Source organism: Hyperolius riggenbachi, chromosome 10 (assembly GCF_040937935.1).
Source record: "Hyperolius riggenbachi isolate aHypRig1 chromosome 10, aHypRig1.pri, whole genome shotgun sequence".
Classification (NCBI taxonomy): domain Eukaryota; kingdom Metazoa; phylum Chordata; class Amphibia; order Anura; family Hyperoliidae; genus Hyperolius; species Hyperolius riggenbachi.
The window spans coordinates 64,123,810-64,150,745 of NC_090655.1; the positions used below are offsets into that span (position 1 = coordinate 64,123,810).

The 26,936-nt window shown below is 41.7% G+C and overlaps 1 protein-coding gene across 41 annotated transcripts in view; it reads left to right on the forward strand.

The window, feature by feature from the left end:
- The window catches only part of TCF7L2 (transcription factor 7 like 2), a 774,578-nt gene that overhangs the window by 296,823 nt on the left and 450,819 nt on the right, over positions 1–26,936 (forward strand). For 36 of the 41 annotated variants that reach the window (XM_068255163.1, XM_068255162.1, XM_068255158.1 and 33 more), the window contains 3 exons: positions 12,737–12,869; positions 17,150–17,252; positions 22,676–22,762. In XM_068255163.1, coding sequence (XP_068111264.1) covers positions 12,737–12,869; positions 17,150–17,252; positions 22,676–22,762 — 323 coding nt within the window. The remainder of the gene's footprint in view (positions 1–12,736; positions 12,870–17,149; positions 17,253–22,675; positions 22,763–26,936) is intronic. The other 5 variants (XM_068255177.1, XM_068255172.1, XM_068255180.1 and 2 more) reach the window with 1 other exon arrangement.

The following is a 26,936-nucleotide window of genomic DNA, read 5'->3' on the forward strand; positions in this document are numbered from 1 at the left end:
ATGGCGGCCGGCCGACTCCGAGTCGGCAAAAACGAAACTAGCTGGCAGAGGGGGACCGGAGGAGCCATGAGTGACTGCAAGGGCACAGGATGGATGCAGAGGGCTGGTAGATGCCCCAGGTAAGTAAAACTCATGGTTTTTTTTTTAGAGTTAAGGTTCCCTTTAAGGTGTTGGAGCGGCTCTTAACCTCCTTAGCGGTAACCCCGTGTGTGACACGGGGTAAGCCGCCGGAGGGGGCCGCTCAGGCCCTGCTGGGCCGATTTTCATAATTTTTTTTTTGCTGGACGCAGCTAGCACCCCGATCGCCGCCGCCGCGCGCCCGATCGCCGCTATCCGGTGCGGCGCGCGGCCCCCCCCCCCCCCAGACCCCTGCGCTGCCTGGCCAATCAGTGCCAGGCAGCGCCAAGGGGTGGATCGGGTCTCCCAATGAGTCCCGCCCCGTCGCCATGGCGACGGGGGAAGCCCTCCAGGAAATCCCGTTCTTTGAACAGGATTTCCTGATCGCCTATCGCCGGAGGCGATCGGCGGGGCTGGGGGGATGCCGCTGAGCAGCGGCTATCATGTAGCGAGCCCTGGGCTCGCTACATGATTAAAAAAAAAAAAACTGCTGCGCTGCCCCCTGGTGGTATTTTTCATACCGCCAAGAGGGTTAAGGTGCCCATACATGGTACAATTTTTCGTGTTTTTTTTTTTTTCCATTAGATAATTTAATTTGATTATTCCGTTAGATCTGTGTTCATTTAACAACTGCCAAGCCTAATTCATCTAAATTGTGAATTTATGTGGCCAATAAGAAGCAATTACTTGGCCAATAAGAAACAGTTGTGATCATAATGGAGGCGATATTGTTCCTTGGCAGAGGCTGGAGTAGCTCATCCAGTTTAATCTGTAAAACAGTGTTGTACAGCATTAGCACTGTATAAATGAATGGAATAAATAATACCACCTTCCAAGATGGAATTTCCACCTTGTGAAAGCTTATAGCCGAAATGATCCTCAGAGGTATGCCAGAGGGAGCTTAAAGCTCCTCTCCACTTTCCCTAAGGAAAAAATCAATCCTCATCAAATCATTTCTGTTCATTTCTAGTATTTTAACAAGATGTCACACCTGGGATTACTCTGGTGTTTGCCCTTAATTCTCCTCTCTGTGATTCGCAGTGAGTCACTGCGAGAACTACCTTACATGGTGTATCTGTAACTGAGATGGGAGTTATTACTCTCCTATAACAAGCATGCATGCCAGCAGCCCCATGAATATAGGGATACCTCCACCCAGTGGAATGACGTTTTCATTGCATGAAAACAGCCAAACCGTAGGGGTGCAAGGGGAGCGAAACATCTTACGTCTTGCTTTGTGAAAACTTGCGAGATAAGGAGAGAATTCAGGGTATCTTAAACATCGAGCTGTATACTGTTGCCATGGTTTCCAGCAAGAGTTCCAAGCAAGGTATAGGAGCTGAAGACTGAAGATGAAAGATATTTAATGACGTTCAGTTACAAAATAGCTTGTATAGTGATTATATATGTTAGAGAAGTCTTGTACTGAAGTTGAATGACTCTTTAAAGGACACCTGAACTAAGAGGGATACGGAGGCTGCCATATTTATTTCCTTTTAACCAATACCAGCAGTCCTGCTGATCTCTTTGGCTGCAGTGGTGTCTGAATCAAACACCTGAAACAAGCATGTGGCAAATCTAGTAAGATCTCAGTCAGAAACATCTATGGCTAAAAGTATTAGCGGCAAGGCAACTGGTGTTGTTTAAATAGAATTAAAATATGGCAGCCTCCATATCCCTCTCACTTTAAGGCCTCTTGCACACTACATGCGATTTTGATGCGATTTTTAATCATTTACTGCATGCTGCGGTTTTTTTTTTTGCGTTTTTCTATTGATAGCATCCAGGGAAAATTGGAATTGCAAATCGGATTTACAGTGTGCAGGGGGCCTAAGTGTGCTTTAAGGTTCTGTTAGAGTCACCTAAGGCAGGCAGGTGTAAGGATGTGAGGGGGCTAAAAGTTGGCATACACAAGTGTTTTGTTTGTTTGTTTTATTGCCAACATTCTACAATATCGCCTATTTTATAGATCAGTTTTAATCAGGTGCTGAAACCTGCACAGTTCAATTTTAACTGGTTTGATTCAAAGGGCTCGATTCACAAAGCGGTGCTAACCCAGTTAGAGACTTTAGGCGTGATAACCATTGCACCATGCTGGTGAAAAGCCAGTTTAGGTGTGATAAGTTTAGGTGTGATAAGTTTAGGCATGCAAGTTTAGATAAGTGTAGATAGCGTGCAAAGCCCCGCACGCAAAGCAGCGCCATTAAACTCTATGCAAAGTGCACCAGACTTTGCTAGCGCAAAACTTTTGATCAGCTGTGCATTGTGGTGCTAACGCAGTTGGTGCTTAAACTTATCATGCCTAAACTTATCACACCTAAACTTATCATGCCTAAACTTATCACACCTAAACTTATCATGCCTAAACTTATCACACCTAAACTCATCATGCCTAAACTTATCACACCTAAACTTATCACACCTAAACTTATCATGCCTAAACTGAGTTTAGGCGTGATAAAGGGCTTTTCACCAGGGTGCTAACTGTTAGCACCGCTTTGTGAATCAGGCCCAAAGTTTGCACCCCAGCCAAGCAACATTTCTCTCAATTAGATTTTACAAATTGATTGATAGCTATCATTTGAAGGGGAAAAGCGATAGCTCTGTGATGATTGAAAGAAAGCCAACCCATTTATGGCTACCTAAAGAGAGATAATCTAGCCTTTCTGATTGGGGATTATATATGAAGCTAACTTAATCTTTAAAAACTGTTGACATCCTCAAAACAAGAGAGACCAAAGCCAATCTTTGGATATTGTGTCAGAAAGGAAGGACATTTGTTGTCCCCTTTCCCAGTGCTTTTTGTTGTATTTTATGTTTGTTTTATGTAATGGTAATGTTTCCAATGAAGACAGGGTTAATTTGACGGATAGACCTCTGTAGCACCGAGATTCACCACACATTAGCATTGGGCCTAGTTCATATGCATCACTAATTTAAGTGGTGGAATAGGACACGAGTCTTCCCACTCGTTGACATTAAGCTACCGTAATTCCTGGCAGGGTTCCTTAGGGGACTGCTGATAATTATTTATGTTTATAAATTGTGGTTGACCACAGATAAACATGGAAAGAGGAGTACAGCCATATTCAGCAATACAAAGCCAAGGTTCGGGTCTAGGAATCTATCACAGTGCATAGGGATGGAGAGAGTGAGATGGATTGCCAAAGGCAGGGAGAATATTCATTATCCGAATACTTGTAAATGTAAAATAATTTCACATTGACAAATAATAGACAAGGAGCAGGCTGTAGAGTACATGGTGGCAAGAAGTGCTGCAGGTGTGCAGACCGAGACAGAGAAGTATTGCAGAATGATTTCAGATATTTGCAGTCATTTCATATTACATACTACCTAACCCTGCTACTGGTGGTTATTGTTTGTACTTTAGATGGTCAATAATGTGCTGTAGGTAGTTTGTGCTTTCTAAAAGATAGTTTGTGCTTTGTAAAAGTCAATAAAGTTAATACATATATGTATCTAATAAATATATAAGGATTAGTTCTGTAGAGACAGATATGTGTTTATATATGGATTAAATCATTAATACATTCCCTCTGACAACAGATAACTTCTAGTTTGTACGAATTTTGTTTATCTAAAGACTGTAGAGAATTAGTGATACAGAAGCACTTGTTCTTGTTCACTGCAGCCATCAGGAGCAGTTTTCAGTCACCTGAGGAAGCAGGGCTATCCTGCGAAATGCATTTTCTGTTTTTGTGCAATAAAAGTGTCTTAAACTGTCATACGCTTGGCTCTTTCCATCGAGAGAGGTAAGCAAGCCGCTTCCTCTCTTTTCATCAGTTTTTAAGTGTTTTATTATTTTTGGGTGTCTCCTACCCACTATTGTCTGTAGAGATTCACTTTCTAATGATAACGATTTTGGACAATATCTCCCATTTCTATTGGTCAGCCATCTCTTCCCTAATGGAAATGTTGTAGTGGCCATCAAATCTTGGTTAATTCAAAGTGTGGACAGGCTATAAAATTTGGATTCCAGTTTAAGAGTCCATATATTATTAATATTCAAATGTAGGCATAAGGTTCACAAACTCTGGTCACTGCTCATTAGTGTTGGAGACTTGAAGCACCTGAACACTACCCAAATGCTGCTGTTCAGCACCGAACAAGCAGACAGGTTCAGGAGAAGTTCACTGCCCTTAGTGTCATGTTCTATTTCACGTGATGCTGATACTTCCTCCTTCCGGTCTGATAGGTGATCTCCTCCTGACCGTGTCGGCTCGTTCAGAGCTGAGTAGCGGCAGTTGGCAGCCTTCAGGTGTTTCGAATCGACTGTGCTGAATTCAAACACCAACACTATTGCTTATTATTAACGTATTTGATTTTGATTGCCACACTCATGTCTGTTAGTCTACATTGTTATCATTAAAGCCCCATTCAGAGCAAGAATATTTTTCTAGACTTGTGTGGCATTCAGTTACAGAAGTTGTTTTATCTGTCTGTGAGCTCCTGGATTGGCTAATGTGAAATAAATGATGAGTAAAGTACTTGGTCAGGAGCCCAGACAATGGCCACTTTGTGTACTACGTACTGTCACTGTTACAGTCTTCTCAAAGAGATTCAGTCTGTACATAGCCTCCTACAGTGTGATGTGACCAGCAGGATGATCCAGTCTAAGCAAAAGCTTGATAGACAAACGTGTTTATTGAGAAACTGGAAATGCATTCAGGGACAGGCAGGGAAAGAGGACAGTCATGCAGCAATTTGTGAATCAAAATTTCAAGCTGTAATCAATTATTTCTAGCAATAATGGGATATACATTGAAAGCTGACGTGTTTTCCAGAGATACATATTAAAGTAAACTTATCATTGGAGAACTGCGGAGGCTGCCATCTTGAGCACCTTTTAAATAATTCTGTTCTCTAGCTCAGGGCTGGTTATGAGTTGTTTCTTAATGTAATCAAAGTTTGTGACATGACAGTATCCTAAAACAGAACTAAAATCAGTCCTGTAACTGTACTGTATTATTGATGAGAGACTCATTTTTTAAACAATTTTAAATATATGTTTCATTATCAGCATTTTTAAAACTTTAGGCATAATTACACAGCTAACCATACACTGGTCAATGTGGTCATCAGATAGATCGCTCTCAGATCATTATCTGATCAGAGAGTGATTTATCCAATTGACACCATGTACGCTGATTTTCGCATGAAATTTTGAAAATCTGTGCGCATTGCCTGCCGTGTCCTCAGTTCTCCCAGTAATCATTTGTGACATTGATTTCTAGCAAATCCGATCAAATGATTGCATCGGCTAGATGTTGATGAATAAGATCGACCAGTACATGGCCACCTTACAACTTTGAAGGAATTATATTGATTTTTGTTGGGTTGGGGGAGCTATAAAAAAATAATTCATCTTCTCATTTGTAATCAATAACAACTTTCCTTAAACAAAAAGAGGAAAAAACAACATTTTTTGGTCTATTTTTGGAACTAAACAAATTAATACAAAACTGGAAATACAGCACTTTAAATCCCCTTTAAGTTGGTCCCGCCCACATATGTATGTAAAAAAATAAATAGAAAACAAAGCCAGTGGTTATGTTTCATCGTTTGGCTGGCTTGACTTTTTAGAACTTCATATGCTCTGCATTCCAAGGAGCCCTATGCGACAGTATCGTAAATAAGGCAAGTAGTCTTTCCAGAGACCCCAGGCTCCACATTGAAACAGGAATGCAAGCGTTTTAATGGGCAGAAGAATTCATTTTGATGGTAAGAAGAAGTGAGAGCAAACAGCACATAGAGCTATTTAACTCTTCTGCAGGCATGCTCTCCCCTGGCATTAATACAAGCTGCTTATGGAAATGAGGCAATATCGGCCTTGTAATCCGTTCATCCATTTGAACAAGTGCTCTTTATCTGCCCGGCCACCTAATCTGGTTAAACGTTCTTACTTGTAATAGTGGTGTTGATTTCCACCTTGGGGAATATGGATTTTAGGCGCAGTCTGCTCCTGGGATGATGGGAAATCGTGGCCTGCAGTGAAAGCCAACCGCTAGGCCTTAGTATTTGCGCAAAGGTTTTCTGCACAAAGGAAAGGTGCTTGTAGTCTTCTCTGGTCTTCAGAGCAGTCTCCCGCCATTGTGATAAAAGTATTTTAGGATGATTGTATAGCGGGGAAAAAATATCGTGGACATGGCAGGTCTTTAGATCCTGCTCATATAAAGGGGGCTGCTGACTCCTAGAAGGAGATACGGTGCACGCTAACAAATCCGCAGGTTGCACGGGGCAGGCCAAGGACGTTATGAAAGGCGAGGTGCCCCGCTGTGCCGACTTACAGCACAAAAGGGTGTGAATGACAAGGAGTCAGAGGCGTGTTGGCTGGGCTCGTACCTCAGCATGGATCGCCTTTATGGCAACGTGGCAGAAAATTGCTGGGAGGGGAGAGGAGGCGGCCTCGTTCAGCGAGAAGGGACCAGGATGTGGGAGATGCCAGTCTCAGCTGGTACTGAAAGTCTCTTCATAAACATTTGTCAAAGTGTGTTTACTACATACTGGAAAAGCATGTTTATATTTATTAGTTTTATTATTTCATATTTTTTATACCAAAGTCCCCTCCATAAACATCATTATTATCTAGAATTTATATAGCGCCAACATATTCCGCAGCGCTGTACAGAGTATATAGTCTTGTCACTTAATTGTCCCTCAGAGGAGCTCACAATCTAATCCCTACCATAGTCATATGTGTGTCATCGTCTTGGGCCAATTTAGGGGGAAGCCAGTTAACTTATCTGTGTGTTTTTGGGGATGTGTGAGGAAACCAGAGTGTCCGGGGGAAACCCGCACAAACACAGGGAGCACATAGAAATTCTGTGCAGATAGTGCCCTGGCTGGGATTCAAACTAAGCCACTGTGCTGCCATTTAACACATTAGTTTTCTGTTCTGAGTTTGCTTATGAAGCTCATTGCTACCTGTGTGCCCTCATTTATGAGAAAACACCATGAATTGTCAATGCATTGGGTATGTAATAGGGATAACCGTTTTAATGTATAGCTTAAAAAGTTGTATTTTTTTCCTTTGAAAGTTATTCAATGCAAACTTGTAAACACTGACTGTGGCTGACTCATCTGCTTGAATGAATCAAGAGATTTAAAAAAAAAATCATTACAGCATCAATGACAAAAGAGTTAGGTTTACAACCAAGGGAATGGTACTTTGCCTTAGAGAGGGTACTTACTGTTGGCTCCACAGCAGGGGGCTCTAAAAGTCAGTTTTAAAGAGAACCTGACCTGAGAGGGATATGAAGGCTGTCTTATTTATTTCCTTTTAAACAATGCACATTGTCTAGCAGTCCTGCTGATCCTCTGCCTCTAATGCTTTTAGCCATAGACACTGAACAAGCATGCAGCAGATCAGATGTTTCTTACTGAAGTCTGACTGGATTAGCTGCATGCTGCTTTCAGGTGGGATATTAAGACAATACTGCAAACAAAGAGATCAGCAGGACAGCCAGGCAACTGGTACTGTTAAAAAGGAGATACATATGGCAGCTTCCATATACTGCTAGCTTCTGGTTCCTTTAAATATCTTGACTGCTCCTCCTCTGTCACTAAAGATGTTCATGAGGGCATGAGGACAGGTATCCCTAGTTTTCACTTTGTCTTTACCACCTGAGAAGACTTAACTTATCTGAATACAGCTTCGGGCCTGTTATTCACACCATTGAGGGCATAAGCTTGTCAGGTGGAAGAAACAAAGTGAGGTTGGGTTCCCTGTCTTTGTCAGTCCGTAGTGAGTGAGTGGCCATTGTCTGGTCTCCTGTTCCTTTGTTGAGACAGAGGGAAGAATGTACCCCTCCTGCATAAGTCTGCCCTATGAATACAGGAAATGCAAAAGTTACCTTGAATAATACCTTAATTTGTGCTTTAATTATCACCTAAATACCTGTATATGTTTAGTGGACTTCCCGCTATGTAGCTAGTCTTTAAATTGTAGCTTATGTGCAGTGGAGGTGATGCAGACCTGATGCTGGAAAGTATAGCGTGTTAAATGTGTCGCCAGATAGAAAAACAAAGTGCAAAATGAATTACTTTATTTTTTTTCCTTAAGTTGATATAGTTTTAGAATTATAGATCCTCTTAGTGTTTTCCAGTACTGCTGTTTAATGTGTGTGTATACACATATATATATATTAACGGCGTAAAGTCCTTGGGGCTCGTAGTGCAGGAGATCGCGCGCAGGCTGCGTGCGCATCTCCTGTTCAAGGGTGGAGCTCCGCCCCTCCTTCAGTCTCTAAGCGGGCGCCGACGCTCGGGAGACTGTTAGATGGTGAAATCGCCGTCTCATTACATTGTACAGCGCTGCGATCTGTAGCAATGCTGTACTGGGGACAGCCGTGTGACACGGCTGGGACACTGGAGAGCAATCGGCTCTTATAGGCAGAAGCCTATGACAGCCGATCACCATGATTGGCCGGCTGTGGGGAGGGAGGGAAAATATTTAAAGAAACACACTTTTTTATAAAAAAAAAAAAAAACAATGATAATATTTGTATATAAAAAAAAAAATAAACATGTGGGAGCGATCAGACCCCACCAACAGAGTGCTCTGTTGCTGGGGAGAAAAGGGGGAGGGGGGAATCACTTGTGTGCTGTGTTGTGCGGCCCTGCAGCTTGGCCTTAAAGCTGCAGTGGCCTATTTTACTAAAAATGGCCTGGTCACTAGGGGGGTTTAGCACTGAGGTCCTCAAGTGGTTAAAAGGAACCCTAGGCAAGAGACATATGGAGGCTGCCATATTTATTTTAAACCATACCAGTTGCCTGGCTGTCCTGCTAATCTTTCTGGCCAGTAGTGTCTGCATTACACACATGAAACATGATTCTTCAGGGTGTATAGCTAAAAGTATTAAAGGCAGAGGATCTGCAGGGCTGCCAGGCATTGTGCATTGTTTAAAAGGAAATAAATATGGCAGCCTCCATGTATCTCTCACCTTGGGCTCCTTATAAACAGGCCACACACCCATCAATGATTTTCCCATATGATCCAGAGTGATCGAAATCTCACGAGAATCTGTTGTACCAGCATGTTTGATTGAATTTAACTTATATAAAATGAAAGTATTGATTGGACAGTGTGGAAAAATCCGGTTGATCAGGGATGGTGCAGGAGCTGAGGTGGATCCATAGGCCATAGTATTGCACTTCATTGAACAGTGCAATGCTGTGAATAGATTTGCCATATTGGGGGTGTTTGAGGTGTTTGGGTACCATTACATCTCTATGTATAGTTTACAAGCTGAGCTGTTTATTTTCTGTATATGCCATGCATTGTCTGCTGAACAGAGGGAAGGGGCATGCTGGTGTTATATAAGTCAATAATAATAAATCAGACACGTCTCCGTTTCATGAAATGTTCAAAGTGAAGAAACTTCACTTTTGTAAAACACAGATAAAAGTTTTACAATAAACACACCTTGCATCAGTGTATCCATGCAGCATCACATGAAGTGATGCTCTGATATTGCAGTGCCCAGAGTATCATAGTTGGAATTGTTTAGCAAATCAAGCTCTTAGGAAAGAAAAAGAGACATCTCTGAAGAGATTCACGCTCTACAATATTTTATATGTGGATAATGTGGTTAAGAAGACCTCTTTTGAACTTTTTCACACAGCCGTGTCTGTCGGTTGGAACTTCCATCACTTCCTGTCCAGACAGGAAGTGGGCATACTTCTCCAAGAATGAAACATCCTGTATTTACAAATTAACAGCTCTGCCTTGGCAGAGGAGATTCCTGAGCTGACACAGCTGAGAGATCAAGTTACAGTGGTGATTAGTCACAGGAGATGGAGAACTAGACAGGCTAAACTCTCTGTAAATACATACAGGGTGCATTTCTCTCTGTTTTCCTTCTGTCCTGTGGAAAACTTCAGATCCAGTTATAACCTGCTACTTACGGCTATTAAAATGTCACTATTGTGGTGCCAAAACTTCTCTGGTTCCCAAATGACTTGCTTTGTTTACAAGACTTGAAGTGAAGCTAAATAGGTTTTGTTTTGAAGCCTTAGTGCTGTTGTCTGGTAGTGAGTCATGTAACAGATTTCTTGCATTGTGCCAGATTGCCTTTTTTACAGATTGTATTTAGTTTTTCTGAATATTTATTAATGATGGAGCGACCTTGAGATGTCATTCCAAGTTAGATACAAATGGATTAGTGGTATCAGGCATGATAACTACTCTAGATCTTAGGCTGGCCACACACTATTCAATTATCACTCTATTTTTTTGTTTTCTATTGATATTCTGCAAAGTCATATTCCTTGTAAGTGCAAACTTATTTGACTGAATAAAATGTATTCTTATTATGATCGTAACTATGATACATATTACAATTGATATTAAGATCTATGATTGTAGAAGCAAAATTGCAGATCTGACTTTCGATTGATTTTAGTATTTCATTTCAATTTTTAATATCGATCGGAAACAAAATCGAGTGATAGTTTAACAGTGAATTGCCAGTTTTATTTATAAGAGATCACTGTACAAGTAGGATGGATTGACTCAACTAAGCCTATGTACACTATGAAGAGGGGAGGCTTCAAACAATACGCATGAGAAAATCCAGTTTGGCCAATCTCTGTATTTCCCATGCACTCATTCAGAGTTGGGCTTGGCACCCCTACAGACATCCAATTATTGATATATTCAGCTATCAGTGGTTAGATTAGAAAACAAATAAAATGCTCCTGGATAATAAAAGACTGCATAATACAAACCCTTTTTGTTTTTGTACTGCTAACCATACATATAGCAGTCCAGTTGAGTAGCCTGATCTCCCCACTAATATGTAATGGGAAAGTTCTCCAGACTGGACATGATTGGCACAGGTTATGCTCGCAGGGTGCACAGATGTGATGCTGGCTGGCACAGTGAGTTGTTTATCTGAAAAGGGGAATCCACAGTAATCATTTAATTGCTTTAGAAATAAGTGGCTTGAGTCAATCTGATGAAAAATCTCCAGCTTTCCTAGTTGAAAAACTGTTGAAAATGGTCTCAGGTCATCAGACTTGCGGTGGCCACACACGTTACTTTTTTTTTTTTTTTTATTGTGAGTTGATTCAACAAATTGTTGTTGTTTATACAGCAAATAAAGTTTGGTATGTGCTGAATAGTTATGCACAAGTTGTTCCGGTATAATACAATTTGACAATGTATTACACACCATTCAATTATTCTTAAAGTTGGTCTGAATTTTCCAACATGTCCAATCTCAAAAAATTGAGAAAAATGTGAAATTCGATCAGATTTATTGATCAAAAATGAGAAAAAAAAACCTTTTGATTTTTTGGTACAACTGATTGTTTTAATTAAATTGCACACCCGCCACATGCCACCCCAATGGACACTTGCTGTTTACCGTCTTTAGCAGGTTGCCAATATGAATATTGTCGATATCTGGATACAGGACTTTGTCTGTGTTCCCAGACTGTATTACCCTACTCTATGTGGATACTCTGAGCATTTGGGTGGATACTATAGCAGTGGCGTTGCTAGGGGGCTACTGTAGGTGCGGACCGCACCAGGTGTCACCAGCAGAGGGGGTGACACCAAGCTCCAGGCTAAGGGAGAGTGGAGAGGGCTATGTAAATACAGACCAGGCTATCGCCTAATGTACTTTTCCCTCCTGCTCTTCTCCCTTCTGGCTGCTTCGTGTTGAGCTGATCACAGAGTTCAGAGGCCACCAGGGCCACATGGTGATCATCTTTACATCCCCCTATAACAAGCAACGTTACTACTTGGTGAGGTTGTAGGTACATAGGGGTAAAAGAGGCGGTGACACCATGAGTTTCCGCACCGGGTGACACCATCCCTAGTGACTCCTCTGCCTATAGTGCTTTGTCTGTATGCTATTGTGGAACGTGCGTTAGGCAGCTGATTGTACAGTTTATCTTGACATGATCATGGAATCCATGTTTTATTGATGTGCATGTACCTGACTTTTAGAATTGTTCAATAAATGTTACATTTTACTATCTACTCACTAGATCTATACACTGACCCATAAACCCTCCCTATTGATGTTCTTCTTTATTGTATTGGTTATATATTATAGGGAAGGCCAATATCACTATTAACTTTGCTATATAACTCTTCCTGTACTGGAAAACAACATGAGACTTTTTTCTTTGCTACTAATGTTCTGTTTGTTATCTGTAGTACACATACAGTTAATTATCTCATAAGTTTATTTTCACTTCAGATTTGCTTTAAAAGTAACTTAGCGCTTGGTGGCAAGTTTGCTGTCATATAAGAAAACATTGAGAATTACTGATGATGAGCTACTAAATTAGATTTGATATCATTGCAGTCACAGCCAATTCTCGCTGTAGATGTATGTATATTTGATCTTCACTCTGATGTGATATGACCCATTCTGTTTTCAACTTTTATTTGCTGCCTAAGGGCAAAAACATACCTAAACATGAAGTCAATGTTTACTGGGTCATTTATTAGCCTTACGACCTTTCTCTGCATTTTTGCATTTTTTTTGTAACTTTGGTGCAACTCTATTGATGTATTTCTACCCTAATCTGTGTCATGAGAATTTGAGTTTGAGGAAACCTCTTGTCTTTTGTGTCTCCGCAGTCTAATAAAGTGCCAGTTGTGCAGCACCCCCACCATGTCCACCCTCTCACACCGCTTATCACCTACAGCAACGAGCACTTCACACCCGGAAATCCCCCTCCACACTTACAGGGAGATGTGGACCCCAAAACAGGTAAGATTCTTCCATATCTCTTTGCTTATTGGGTTGCAGATACAGTTTTATCCGCAGTCTACGATAGAGACACTGCTGAGATTTTGATCACTTCTGAAAGAGGTGGAATGGGGAGCAAATTTTGTTGTCACACAAAAATTATATTTCAGCTGTAGGTGTTCTCAGATAGGTTTAGTGTCCCGCTGGTTCCTTGTGTAGAGATGACATTTGTCCACCATGTTCCCCTTTTTTTGTTAAGCTCTGTTGGTGCAACACTGGGTTTCTCATAGTGCAGTCTCTAAATTATATAAGGTGTAGGGCCTTCATAAAGACCTCTGCATCATTCTATTGTATATTTAACAAAGAACCAAAGATAGGCCGGCACTTGATATTTCTATTTGGGGTTTACAAACATACCCATTTGTAGCCGTGCTTCCTCCATGCTCACTGGGTGAAATGAAGAAACAAGGGTGAATTCAGTAGACCAAGACACTGGAGTGTTTATTACTTTAGCATACAGGGAGACATGGCAGGATTCAGCAGTTTTCTATTCTTGCCATGTCAAGGGTCTTAAAGTGACAACTTTTGAGTGGTATGAAAAATTCTGTCCCCAGCCTACGTATGTGGGAATTCCTGGGCGAATCATGGCTGATGAAGGCATATTCAGCCCATTTCATAGGGACAGTATCAAAAATCAAGCAAAAGATATTATGCTGGAGACTGTGCCTGGTACTTTTCTTTTGGTTCTGCTTCCATTCGCAGCCCCCCCCCCCCCACCTATAGAGAAACCACCCCTTTTTTGATCAGAAGCCACTCTTCCATTCCCTGTGTAGCCCCCTCTTCTGTGTAGAACAGGCCTGGGCAAACTGTGGCCCGTTGTAAAGTCGTCCCTCTGCTAGATGACCCTCATATTCTCCCTCCCGCTGACCTTTCAAAGTTGCCTGCAACAAGCAACAACAGAAGGAACTTACCCAGTCGCTCATTCCAGCGGTGTTCTCCATGGCAGTGGCAGCATCATGTGACATGCCATCATTACGCACCAGCGTGTCACATGACACCTCCATTGCCATGGAGATCACTCCTGGAAAGAGCAATTGGAAGAGTTTAACCCAATCATCTACTCCCGCACAAACTCTGGAGGGAGAGATCTGCATTCCAGAGGAATGCGGCCCCATCCTGCACAAGTTTGCCCATCCTTGGCGTAGAACATCCATGTACAACAGCCCCCTTCTTGCACCTCTTTCTTGGGTGGAGGGTCTCCACAGCCACATATCGCTCCCACTTGCAGTCTCCTTTTCTATATGCTGTATCCCCCTCTTTTGTCTCCAGTTGCCCCCTTGAGCAGCAGCCACTGTAAATCAAAGCTTTTGCATAAATCTGGCCATGGTACAGAGGTGTTCATAGCAGATGTTGGACAACAATTACAGTATCTGATGAAAACTGTTAAATATAATAATAGGCTGCTGGATTTCTTCCTGGAAACAGTGGAAGATTTACTTTCCCATTTCTATGACCGGAGTCACATCTTGAAAGATTTGTTTGCAAGGCTTCTCATGCCATCCTTTATTTCCCAGCCGCGAGGTTGTACAAATTGGCTTTTTAGCAGGCTTTTGTCCTAGTTTCACCCACTCCCACCTGTCTTTTGTGTGCATCTTCATCATTTATTCATAGCGCTGGCAGCCGTCTCCTCCCAGTACTCGCTGTATGCCTTTTCCCTTTGGAGAACACAGTCACCCTGTAGCTGGGCCTGGCTATTCATGCCTCTGCATATTATAGCATAGAGATGCTGGGGCTCATTTCACAGAACCTGCCATATTCAGAAAATTGAGCTAATGCTAATGTAGTAAGCCTCTGAGTTGTATCGAGGCTCTTGGAAAGTTCCTGGATCCTATACAGAGTCATTGCCCATGCACCATCATGGCACATTTACAGCCACACCGATTGGCTCCCACTAGAATGGGCCTCAGAGTCAGTGCAGAAATGTATTCCTCTGTGCAGTACATACCTGGAATCAGGAGGTTTATTCAGCCATATGAAAGTTGACTTGACAATTAATAAAGATAACCAAAAGTTCCACCAAGCAATTTCATTTTGTTATGCCCTTGGCCATGATTTGGTGTGTTATTTAGAGGAGGACTGACTTACATATTTTATTAATTTTAAACAAATACCAGCAGCCTGGCTGTCCTGCTGATCCTGTGCCTCTAATACTTTTATCCATAGACCCAAAGATCCTCAACAAGCATACAGTTTAGAGGTTTCTGACAAAAAAAATCTGTCAAGATTAGCCACATGCTTGTTCAAGGTGTGTGATTCAGACACCACTGCAGCCAGAAAGCTCAGCAGGACAGCCAGGGAACTGGTATTTTGTAAAAGGAACTAAATATGGCAGCCTCCATATACCTTTAGCTTCAGTTGTCCTTTAAAAGCCAAGTTTAAGCACATTTTTTTAATGTGTTTGATAATTAAAAAAAGTAAACAATTGTGCTTGAAAAAGTTGTGTAGTAAAATTGGTAGTTTTTACAAAAAAAAGGAAATTATGTGTTTGGCTAGTTCATAACTCCTTAGCAGCCTATATTTGTCTGCTCATTCCACCCTCTAGTCAGCGTGAAGCCATGCCTAATGATAGGTTATGAGTCAGAGGGGAGGCGTGGCTTCAAATGACAGTACATTCATTCTTCTTCACCCGTGTGTTTAAAGAGGATTGTTTCAGACTGTCTACATGTTAGAAAGCAGCTGTAGGTCACTAAGGGTAAGTGAGCTGGTGTAACAGATACTGTATATACTCGCATATAAGCCTAATTTTTCAGTACAAAAAATGTGCTGAAAAGTTACCCCCTCGGCTTATCAGTGGAGTCAGTGGAACAGAACAGATGGTGGAGCAGGTTTTGTTACTGGCAGGTTTTTCTAGTGGCTCCCTGCTGTGTCCGTGCCTCCCATCCCCTACAACATGATGTGCAGAGTGCGCTGCTTAGGACTACCTGTGTCCCCTGGCTTGTGGAGCGGAGCATGCAAGCAACGTGTCAGCAGTGCAATGATCGGGGATTCTTTCAGTGTGGCAATCGTTGTGTATCACACCTATGACGCCATCTAGTGGGGCCTTGAGACACAGCTGTATCATCCTTGGGGCACATCTGCCTATGGGAAGGGGGGCTAACTTGTACTGGGGGCACACCTGGCTACTGTGGAGGGGGCTATACTGGGGATGGGGCTTATACGCGAGTCAATCACTTTTTCCTGGTTTCTGGGTGAAAAGTGGGTACCTCGGCTTATATGCGGGTCAGCTTATATGCGAGTATATACGTTACTGGACTTTTGTGTTTTGCAAAAATAATAATAATTTAAAAACATTTTAATGCATAAATAAATAATACAAAAAAATCTTGATGGTTGTATTATGTTTGCCTGTTAGCTTAGTGTTTGTCGATAGCTTATTTTTGTGCCATAAGTGCATAGTGAGAACATCTTCTTTGGGAAAGAGATTTATGTGAGCTGTTTCCTGTTGTTATTTTAGTGTTGACCCAACCTTTATTTTGCTAATAGGTATTTAAAAATAATAATAATAAAGTAAAATATCTTAAATACTTTGTCCCAATTATTCCTAAGGATTTGCAAGGGGAGAAGTCCCTGTCCAGCACCTTGACAGCTGATATAGAGAGCTCTGAGTCACAGGAAGTACAAAGTGGTCTAGTGACCTCAAATTCTCTAGCCAATACATTTGTAAAAAAAAAAAAATGTGTATATAATACAGTTAAGCTGATGGTCTAGTTTTAGGCCTTCAGCCTAGTTCCCTTTGAAACTCTCCCACACAAGTTGTATTCCCACCAGATATTTTGGGAACAGCCGGTAGTTTGAAAAATGGGAGAATAATTATGTTGAGGTTCAGTTGGGTTAGAAGGCATACAGATGTTTAAAAAATTCTGGAGTGTGGCTTTTAAGACCAGCACCACCCAGAATTGATTCTTCGGTCCACAGTGGTTTACTGGCAATTTGAATCCATTGTCAACTTCTTATAACTCTCGGAGAATCCAGTGGTGAGATCTGACTTTCAGAATACCCTATTCTAAGTAACTGGAATGGTCATTAAAAAGATGGTTTCATCCTCACCCCATTCTTCATGATGCATTTCATGATGTCATTCTTCATGATATAAGGAAAGACATTCACTGTGGTGTGGTGCAGAAACGCATGATTTCAGTCTCCAAGAGTTATAAGAGGCTGGTGGTTTTATTGGACTGGAATCTATCAATTAACCTTCCATTCTTTGCTTTTAACACAAGATGTTTTTGTTTCTTTGTCAGGAATCCCACGGCCTCCACACCCTCCGGATATATCTCCCTATTACCCTTTATCTCCGGGTACCGTAGGACAGATCCCCCATCCGCTAGGATGGTTAGTACCACAGTAAGCAGTTCCAGTATTTCTTTTGCTTGTTTGTTTGTTTTATAATCTGTTTATGACTGAAAAGCTCTTAAACAACTTTTGCAAATTTGGGTCTCCTGCATATAGTGTAGCTTTCATGGACTACAAGACACTGAATAATCATCAGACAGTGTGAAGTATGATTCAATGTTGAAAAATGAATCACCTCAACTAATTATTCATTAAAAAAAAACTTCCATGCTGATTTGCATAATTTTAAATTTAGCCTATCCAGCCCTAACCAATTACTGTAGTTTGCAGCTAATTAATAAACAAGCAGCTAGAGGCTTCAATTCAATGGATTTAAAGCCCTCCCTGGGCCTTATTGTGCTATATTCTAAAATACTCTGATGCTATACACAGAGAACATTTAGATTTGATTGGTTCCCCTTCCATTACCCAATTATGTTCAAGAGAATTAAAGTGTGTGATGCACACACTCTAAAAATACAGAAATGTTCATTATTGTCATTTATATGGTTATTTGTAGTGAGAACAGGCAAGGTCTGATTCATAGAATCGGGTTCAATATGGAAGAGAGAACACAGGAGAGGAATAAGAGAGGTACAGCAAAAATATGCTGATTGTTTGAGGGGAGTAATGGTAGCAAACTTGGTCAATAGTAATTTGTTTGGAATAGTTTAGAAGCCTCAAAGTAACATCAAAACAGCTACAAACAGATGTACAGTTTGATCATATTAATAATGGTCTAGCAGTGATCACATGACTGTAAAAGCCTTGCCTGCCATCTCCAGCTAAATGAAGAGGATAAATGACTGTACACCTTAAGAAAGGGAAGCACAGAGACAACGGGAACCCAAATAGAGCAATATGTCACCAAAGGGAAAACTCTAAAGAAAAGCAAAAATAGTGATATCCAAAAACCACATAGGGCAGGTGTGGATTCACAACCCTGACGCCACTAAGGTGTCCAGACGGTGCTGGATGCGGTCGCTCTATTATAGAAAAAACACGCGGTAACGATTGTGACAGCAGCACGTGGGACCAAGAGCACTCCTCCGATGGACGGTGAGAAGCACAAGAGGGGTAAGAGAAGCCCAGAGATATGTCAAATTAGGTTAAGAACAGCTAAAATAAAATGAAAGGGGTGGCTTACCTCAATAAAGACAACTTCATATAGAAATGAATTGTATTGAGCTCTGGCAATGCGTTTCGTAGGTCTAAGCTCACTGCCTCAGGCCAAATAGTAGTGCCAAACACTAAAAATGGGTGAACAAGGGGGGCCTCTTGTTTGGCTTTTTCTCGTTTTTGGTACTACTATTTGGCCTGAGGAAGTGGGCGTATACCCACGAAACCCATTGCCAGTGCACAATACATTTCATTTCTATATAAAGTGGTCTTTATTGACAAGTTGTTCTTATTGTTCCTAATTTTTTTGTTCCTAATTTTACATATCACTGGGTGCCTCTTACCCCCCTTGATCTCCAGCTAAACAGCAATCAGTCACACTGCATATTTTAGCCAATCATTGTTTTTTGGTTTTGTTTTTTTTTTAATCAAGTCTCCTGAGCCCCTCTCTGCTCCATGGGAGTGAACATGCATGCTGAGCCTGGAGCACATGCATGTCTTTTATCTCAGTGAGTGATGATAGTAATACTGTAAGTGAAACCGTCATTGAACATCTACCTGTCTCAGTATTACCCGTATATATTTCCATTTTATTGCTAGCGCTGATTTTTACATTGGATTTTCTGTCAGATATCTTGAAGTATCGAAATACCTCGTTTAAAAAAAAAAAATCAAACTTACAGACTGAATAGGAAAAGCGACAAATGATACATTACCAAAAAATCAGATACCCTTCAGTGTTGTTACATACCAACTATCTCATTTGACCTTTTTATTTGTTTTCTATTCTTCACCCATACAATATATATATATATATTTTTTAGGTTGTATTATGTAAGTTATAATGTTATCGGAACAAATGATTAAAGAAAAATGTGGGTAACACATCAAAAAGTGGTGTCTTCATTAGTCTGGTTACCCACACAGGGTAGCCAGTTAGGTTATGGAAAACCAACAGTTAGGTTATGGAGAAACCAAAGGGAATGGAGAAGCCGTCTGCTGAAAGCACTTCATTAGTGTGATTGACATAGAGGTTGAATTTCTAGAAGCTGGATGTAAAATAGGAGCTTACATGACAAGAATCAGGGTCATGGCACACAAGTGATTTGGTGGTAATGATTTGTAGCTCTGCTGGAAATCAATCCCACACTTCATTGTTTAATGCAGGAGCAGAATTGCCAGCTTTGGTAGCTGCTGACTTTCCACAAGGCAACCGTCAGGGATTTCTAACTGCACAGACTTGTAGCTGCTACAACAGGAACTCAGGAACGCACTATAGAAAGCTAAGAGAGAGATTGGCAGTTGATTCAAATTTCTGCTAAGCAAGTGAACTTGAAAACAGATTGAGAATTTGAGTTGTTTTACAGGTCAATTTAACGCTAGCATAGCAGTTTTTTTGTTTTTTTTATGTTTTGGGTCCTGCTGAAATTTAAAATACTGGGCCTCTCACTCTTATAGGCCAAGTACTCGGGGGCTAGCTGTACCCCGTGGGTAGTGGACCTGCTGAAGAGGAGGGTTGACTCCTCAGACATGTAGTTGAGCTTCTCCCATGTCTGTTGTCTTCAAACCAATGATAGCACTGCTATTGGCTTTTCATGTGTCTCACTGGAATACTGGAAGACAGGAAGGCGCAGGACAGAGTTTTGAGTCAAAAAAGTCAAGTTTTCTATTTATCAGTTAATAATTTCCCTTTATCAATAGCTAAACTCTGAAAATTCAGACACATAGCTTTTTACCAAGGACAAATGTAAACAAACACTACTTAGAATAACACTAGCACAAATCCGTTTTGTTTACTCTGACCCTCGCACTGTCCTTACCCTAATGTAACCACTGCGGTAACCTTAAAGTACCACTATTACGTAAAACTGTAAAGTACATACATGTAATAATTCTAACATTCATACATCGCTTCTCTCCTGTTGGACTCAAAGCACTTGAGAACTGCAGCCTCTAAGTGCACACTTAGTAGGCCATCTTGCAGTGTTAGGAATTCTTTGCCAAAGGACTCTTTGCCAAATGTAGTTTTCTCCCACAGTAAAATACACCTTTTTCTATGTTGCTCTCACCTACAGTAGGGCAGCAAAAAGCTGACAGATTTCGGACTAGTCCATCACCTCATGGGGGATTCGCGGTAAAACCATTATTCTTTAAAAAACAAAAGCACTCCCTGGATAGAGGTCAGCCAGCATCCCTACTAATTTGCACACTATTTTGGCAGTTGAATTGAGCTAATGAAGTTCAGTAAGTGGTTTTGGAAATTAAATAATGGAGAATCCCCCCATAAGGAGATAAACTAGTCAGAGTTGTCAGATGTTCACTACCTACTGTAAGTGACATAGGAAAAAAAGTAATTTATAGTTAATTTTATTCCAGGAGAAATGTATCTTACAATTTTGCTTGACAGTCATAACCTCTATTTACTTAAAGGATACTGACAAGATCTACTTACCTAGGGCTTCCTCCTGCTGTCCCGGGGTCCCCTCAGTTACAGATACTGATCTCACCAGGTCAGCATCTACTGCGCGTCCGCGCTGCTCACGATCGTGCTCATGTACCATTCTGCATAAGCGCAGAACTACTGCGCCTGGCTGCACAGAACACTCTTGGCCACTGGAGCACGAGTTAGGGCCTGTATATATGCAGTTGTTTCTCCTCCCTGGGCCTGTATATCCATCTATTTCTCACTGCTTTTCCCGGACTGATCATGAGTGTTTACAAGCAGGAAATGAGGGGACATTTTAGAATGGGGAAAGATCTATCTGTGCGTCCCTACTGATGAAGAGATTTCACTAACACTTTAATCACCAAAAGCAGGAAGTGATTGTAAATCTTCAAGAGGAAAACATACTGTATATTGTAACTCTTCCCTGATCTTTAAATACAAAAAAATATTTTTCTTACAACAAATATATATAATATATTATTGATCAGTACTGTCAAAATGGCTTACGAACGATTTGAGGTTTATAGTGCTGTATGTTTTCCCACCAGAGTTATGTCCTCTTACTTCCTGTTCCTGAGACCTCTATGGACCTATACAGCTTGATAGTCCGAGAGACAGGAAATGAGGAACAGCATTGCTCTCCGCCTCCCCACAAGAAAAAAATTAAAAGAACACCAAAACAAACCCTTTTATGTGCTAGTCTACTGTAGTTTAGGTGCCCCAGCAGGTTACCCCATAGGGAACAGTTCTCCAATCACAGCACCCTCTATAACACAAAGTGTTGCGACTGGCTGAGTAGTGTGGGGAGGTTTACTACAACCTATCTGATCCCTAGCAGTTCAAGAGGATGCCGTCCATCCAATCACATTAGCTGAATTTCCCTATCAGGTTTCCTGCTGTGTCCCCTAAACTAGACTAGCACCCCCTTTTATCTGTTACAGACTTTATCTGATGGATACATTTCCTTGCATCCTGTCAGGACAGGAAGTGAAGGAAATGTTTCTAGATGGGGACACAAACAGCAGTAACAACCTGAAAAGTAGTGTGTAATCTTATTTACACACAACTAAAACTTTTTTGCAGTGTAGCGTATATGCAGACACATGCTCCTTCTAGGCAGTTCTCTGCATTTTTCCAGACATGAAAAGTAAGCACCATTAGCATCCAGTCATCTCTTGCACGCCGGCCTGCCTGTCCCCAGCTGCCAGAGCCGCGATCACGTAACGTGGCCCATGTCTTCTTGCGAGTTTTGGGACTAATAATTTATTCAGCAATGACGGAGTCTTTCTCTAGTTTTCCCCCAGTGCAAGTTGTTGTAATTATTAATTATTGTAACGAGCGGTGACTGTCGATTGGTTCCCCCACAATCCTATTTGGGGACTCTCCCCCGGTAAGTCTTGTCAAGTCTCATTAAGGTGACAAAAGGCTACAAATTAAGCTCTGTTAATTTAATGTTTTCTCACCAAGATCTAAATAGCGAGAGGGACCCCGAGCGCAGCTGAAGCTCTTTGATTGCCTGCACTTTATTTTGGTATAAATTTCCATTCATTATTGTTTTCTTACACAAGCGTAGCCCTCAATTAGTGTGATGGCTCCATTAAAGCAGCCAAGGCTTCGCCTTTAATTATCACAACAAAACACCTCGTTCCAGCTTGGGGAGCGGGCCGATATTGACATAAGCTGAGGTTATAAAATTTAATTAGCCGCTCGCGTCAGATTTATGGCGCTCACGTTGTCTCCTTTGATCTGAGCTGTACAATCCCCAAGATTTTTGTCTTGATTAAATGAGAATGCAGGAAATTTTTTCTATTCATTTATATAAATATATTTTAAACTTTTCTTCCTTCTCTATTTCCTCTCCTTCCACAAGGCAAGGTCAACCAGTTTACCCAATCACAACAGGGGGCTTCCGACATCCCTACCCTACAGCTCTTACAGTCAATGCTTCCATGTCAAGGTGAGTTGATGCCTCTCTTCTTGATCAAAGTCTACTGCTGTTGGGTTGGAGTTTTTTAAGATATTTTAGTAAACACGATTGTTGCATGGCGATATTCCATCTCTGCCCTCCCTATTGGGATTGTTATATGTGTAATTATAGATTACTTTGTATGTATTATATGTGTACATATAGATTACATACTTATAAAGGTTTGACATATGGCTTAAAGGACAACTGTAGCGAGAGGGATATGGAGGCTGCCATATTTGTTTCATTTTAATCAATACCAGTTGCCTGGCTGTCCTGCTGATCCTCTGCCTTTACCCCGAACAAGCATGCAGCAGATCAGGTGTTTCTGACATTGTCAGATCTGACAAGATTAGCTGCATGCTTGTTTCTGCTGTGATTCAGACACTACTGCAGCCAAACAGATCAGCAGGACAGCCAGGCAAATGGTATTGCTTAAAAGGAAATAAACGAGGCAGCCTCCATATCCCTCTCATTACAGTTGTTCTTTAAAGAAAACCTGAACTGAGAGGGAAAAACGGAAACTGGCATTTTTATTCCCTTTTAAACAGTGCGCATTGCCTGGCTGTCCTGCAGACCCTCTGCCTCCTATAATTTTAGCCATGGACCCTGAACAAGTATGCCAATCAGGTGTCTCTGACTGAAGTCTGACTAAATTAGCTGCATGCTTGTTTCAGGTGTGTGCTTCATACATTACTGCAGCCAAAGAGATCAGCAGGACTACCGAGCTACTAGTATTGATTAAAGGAAATACATATGGCAACCGCCATGTGTATCTCACTTCAGGTGTACTTTAATGGGTATGAATTATTTGAAACTGTAAAAGCTGTTTTCCTTCTGTGCCTTATAAAAATGGATTGAATGGAAAGACTGTACTTACAAAAATGGGTAAAGTTAGGGTTGGTTCACACTCAAATCTGTACATGTCCAGTCTAGTCCTGTCAGTTGTGCATCAGTTTTCCCCGACAGGATTGTGACTGTACACATTTTATGTGTGAACACACCCAGCGAAAACTGATACAAAACTGATGCGACGGGACTAGACTGGGCCGGAAATGTATACCTTTTATGTGTGAACTAAGCCAAAGAAATCTCATACAAAACTGACAAGACAGGACAGGACTGGACCGGAAAAATGTATAGATTTATGTGTGTACCAAGCCATAGAAACCTCATACTAAACTGATGCTAACTGTCAAAAACTGACAGGACTGGACACCTTTTATGTGTTAAGCCAGCCTTATCCTCGTGCCATTGTCCGGTGTCCCCCTTTAATCACAATAGCTGCTACTCACACCCCGTTCGTGTTATATATAGAACAGAATACTGTGGCTTGATGTCATATGGCAGATTGGCCTATCAAATCACTGACATTGTCCCATCTGTGGACGTAGCAGAGAGATAAGGCATATGCCTGAGCTTCTATCACTATAGCCAAATTCATAAATGACCAAAATGTCAGATGTGCCATGCCCTCCCCCCCCCCCCTTTTCTTCCGGCATACTTCACTGCTAATTCTAAAATGGGAGGGATGTAGTTGACTGTGTTGACAGGCCACCCCTGCCATGTGATGCTAGGCCACACTGCCTGTTCTAGACATAGCAGGAATTAAGGTGTTTATTCACTTAACTGCAGTATATAGAATAGCAAGTCTTATGCACGATGAGTTGAGCATGATAACACATTTTACAGTACTGCATTTTGCTCTACTGCGTAAGACTTAGCCACAGTTAAGTGAATATATCCCACAGTGAGAAGTGACTGTTAGGATTAAGGAGAACTGTTTGGGGCACAAGGATAACTGCACTTTCCTTTGTTTATTAAAGGTGCCCTGAGAGGTATATGGAGGCTGCCATATTTATTTCCTGATAAACAATACCAGTTCCCTGGCAGTCCTTCTGATCTCTTTAGCTGCAGCAGTGTCTGAATCACATCAGAAACCAGCATGCAGCTAATGTTGTCAGATCTGACAGTAATGTCAGAAACACCTGGTCTGCTGCATGTGTGTTCAGGGGCTATGGCTAAAAGTATTAGAGGCAGAGGATCAGCAGGATAGCCAGGTAACTGGTATTGCTTAAAAGTGTCCTTTACAAAAACTGGAATTCACAATATGTGTGTATGTAAAGTCTCAAGGCCTTTAGCTGGAACTGAAAGCTTGGTCTCGCTGATTCCTTTTGGTGGATTTTTTTCCCTAAGCGCTGTCTGTGGGGTCCAGTGAAACCCCTCTGAGCAGCCTATGCTGTACTGTGTGTAAAACTAAGGGGGTGAGCGGAGATGGGCAAACAAAATCTGGATGTTATTTTTTTTTTTTAGACCAATGTTTGGTGTTAGGTGGTTAAACTCTCATCTGTGTTATATTAAATTATAGTGAGGATTGTTGAAAAGCTTAAGGGCCGGTTCACACGGACGCTTGGCGGCGTCTACCGTCAAGCGTTCGGGACCCATCGGCTAAACTCTCCCATTCAAGTGAATAGGAGCGTTTAGCATTGCGCGGTTACCGTCGATTACCGTCGATTGCATAAACGCGGCGTTCTGATCCCGATTTAACGCATCGTTTCGGCCGTCCCTAGAAGCCGCATGCAACGTCCAGGGACGGCTAGCTGGCGCGGCTTCATGTCCCCCTGCGGAGGGCGAGAAACGCCGATCGCGACGATCTCTGTACCGCCGCCACCGAACGGGACGTCACAGGACGACGCGACTTCCTGGCCGCCCCAACGCCGCCTGCCGTCCGTGTGAACCGGCCCTTAAATAGCAATGTGGGTATGTAAATGCCCCTGAAATAGACTTGGTGTTAGTTAATTCAGCAACCTTTCAGCAACCCTCCACTATGTGTCCGTGCAACCCAGGATACAGTTCATATAAAATCTATTGTACTGAATGATAGTCAGTGCTACTGATAGTTACTGTGAGTCCCCTACAGAAGGTGTGTTGTATTCTCCGAATGAAGACAGATTTGTTGTGGCATGTTAGTTCTCTTGTATGTAGTTCTTGCCATTTTTCTACTAAATATAACTGAATTTGAATTCACTGTATCCCCTTTGCTGTCCCGACTTTGTACAAAGTGTTCCATACTGTGTGTCATTTGGATTAGTTTTGTTTGTTTGCGTAATCTGTTTGGATTATGTATTATTTCTACCATGCAGCAGAAAATGTTGGCACTGTGTAATAATCAATAACAAAGTGGCTGGATAATGTATTGGTTAAGGGCATGACACAGGGAGACCAAGGTTCGAATATTGGCTTTCCCTGTTCTGTAAGCAGCACCTATTCACTAAGCAGTCATTGGGCTAGACTCCCTAACACTGCTACTGCCTATAGAGCGCACCCTAGTGGCTGCTCCTCTGGGGCTTTGAGTCCACCAGGAGAAAAGCATGATATGATGTTCTGTGTCTTGTCTAATAATCTAACTAAGAATCTGGCATTTCATGACATTTGCATCTGTGCAACTGTCCACCCAGTGACCCAGAGCCTCCCTCTACTCCTCCTTCACTAGCATTCACAGGCATTCACAATTGTCAGGAAGCCATGACAGCTGATGAAGGCAGACCTATGGCACCATGGCTGCTTTGAGAGTAGGCTGCAAAATGCTACCAAAAATACCAACTACCAGAGAGGGAACCCTCCTATATGATATATCAAGTTAAGCACTTGGACAGTGTCAGACACTCCATTCTCTGGGACACTATGGCCCCGATTTACTAAGGGTGGAGAGCACTGGGGACCCCCTCTGTAATCCTGGGCTGGATTATTTTAAAAATTGTCTTAAAGCGGATCGGAGATAAACTTTTACTCATTGCATAATTGTGTTCCTTTCATATAGTTTAAAGGGCATTCCTCAAGCCAAATACTTTTTTTGTTTTAATACTCTAACTTCCTATAAAGTAAACAAGCCTCACCCACAGCTCCTCAAGTGCCTTAGCACTCTCAGACCCATGTAGCAAGGGATTATGGGAGCTCAGTCCGGGCAGGAGGAGGAGGTGTTACTAGCCAGAGATTTTAGAGGCAGAGGGGAGGAGAAGAGAGAAGAGAGGAGTGAAGTTCTCACAGGCTGAGGGTTGGCGATACAGAGCAGCTGTAATGATGTAATGATCACAAGCAGAACATGGCTGCCTTCATTGTATCACAGGAAGAAATAATCATATACTGTTGAAGCTGTTTGCAGCTG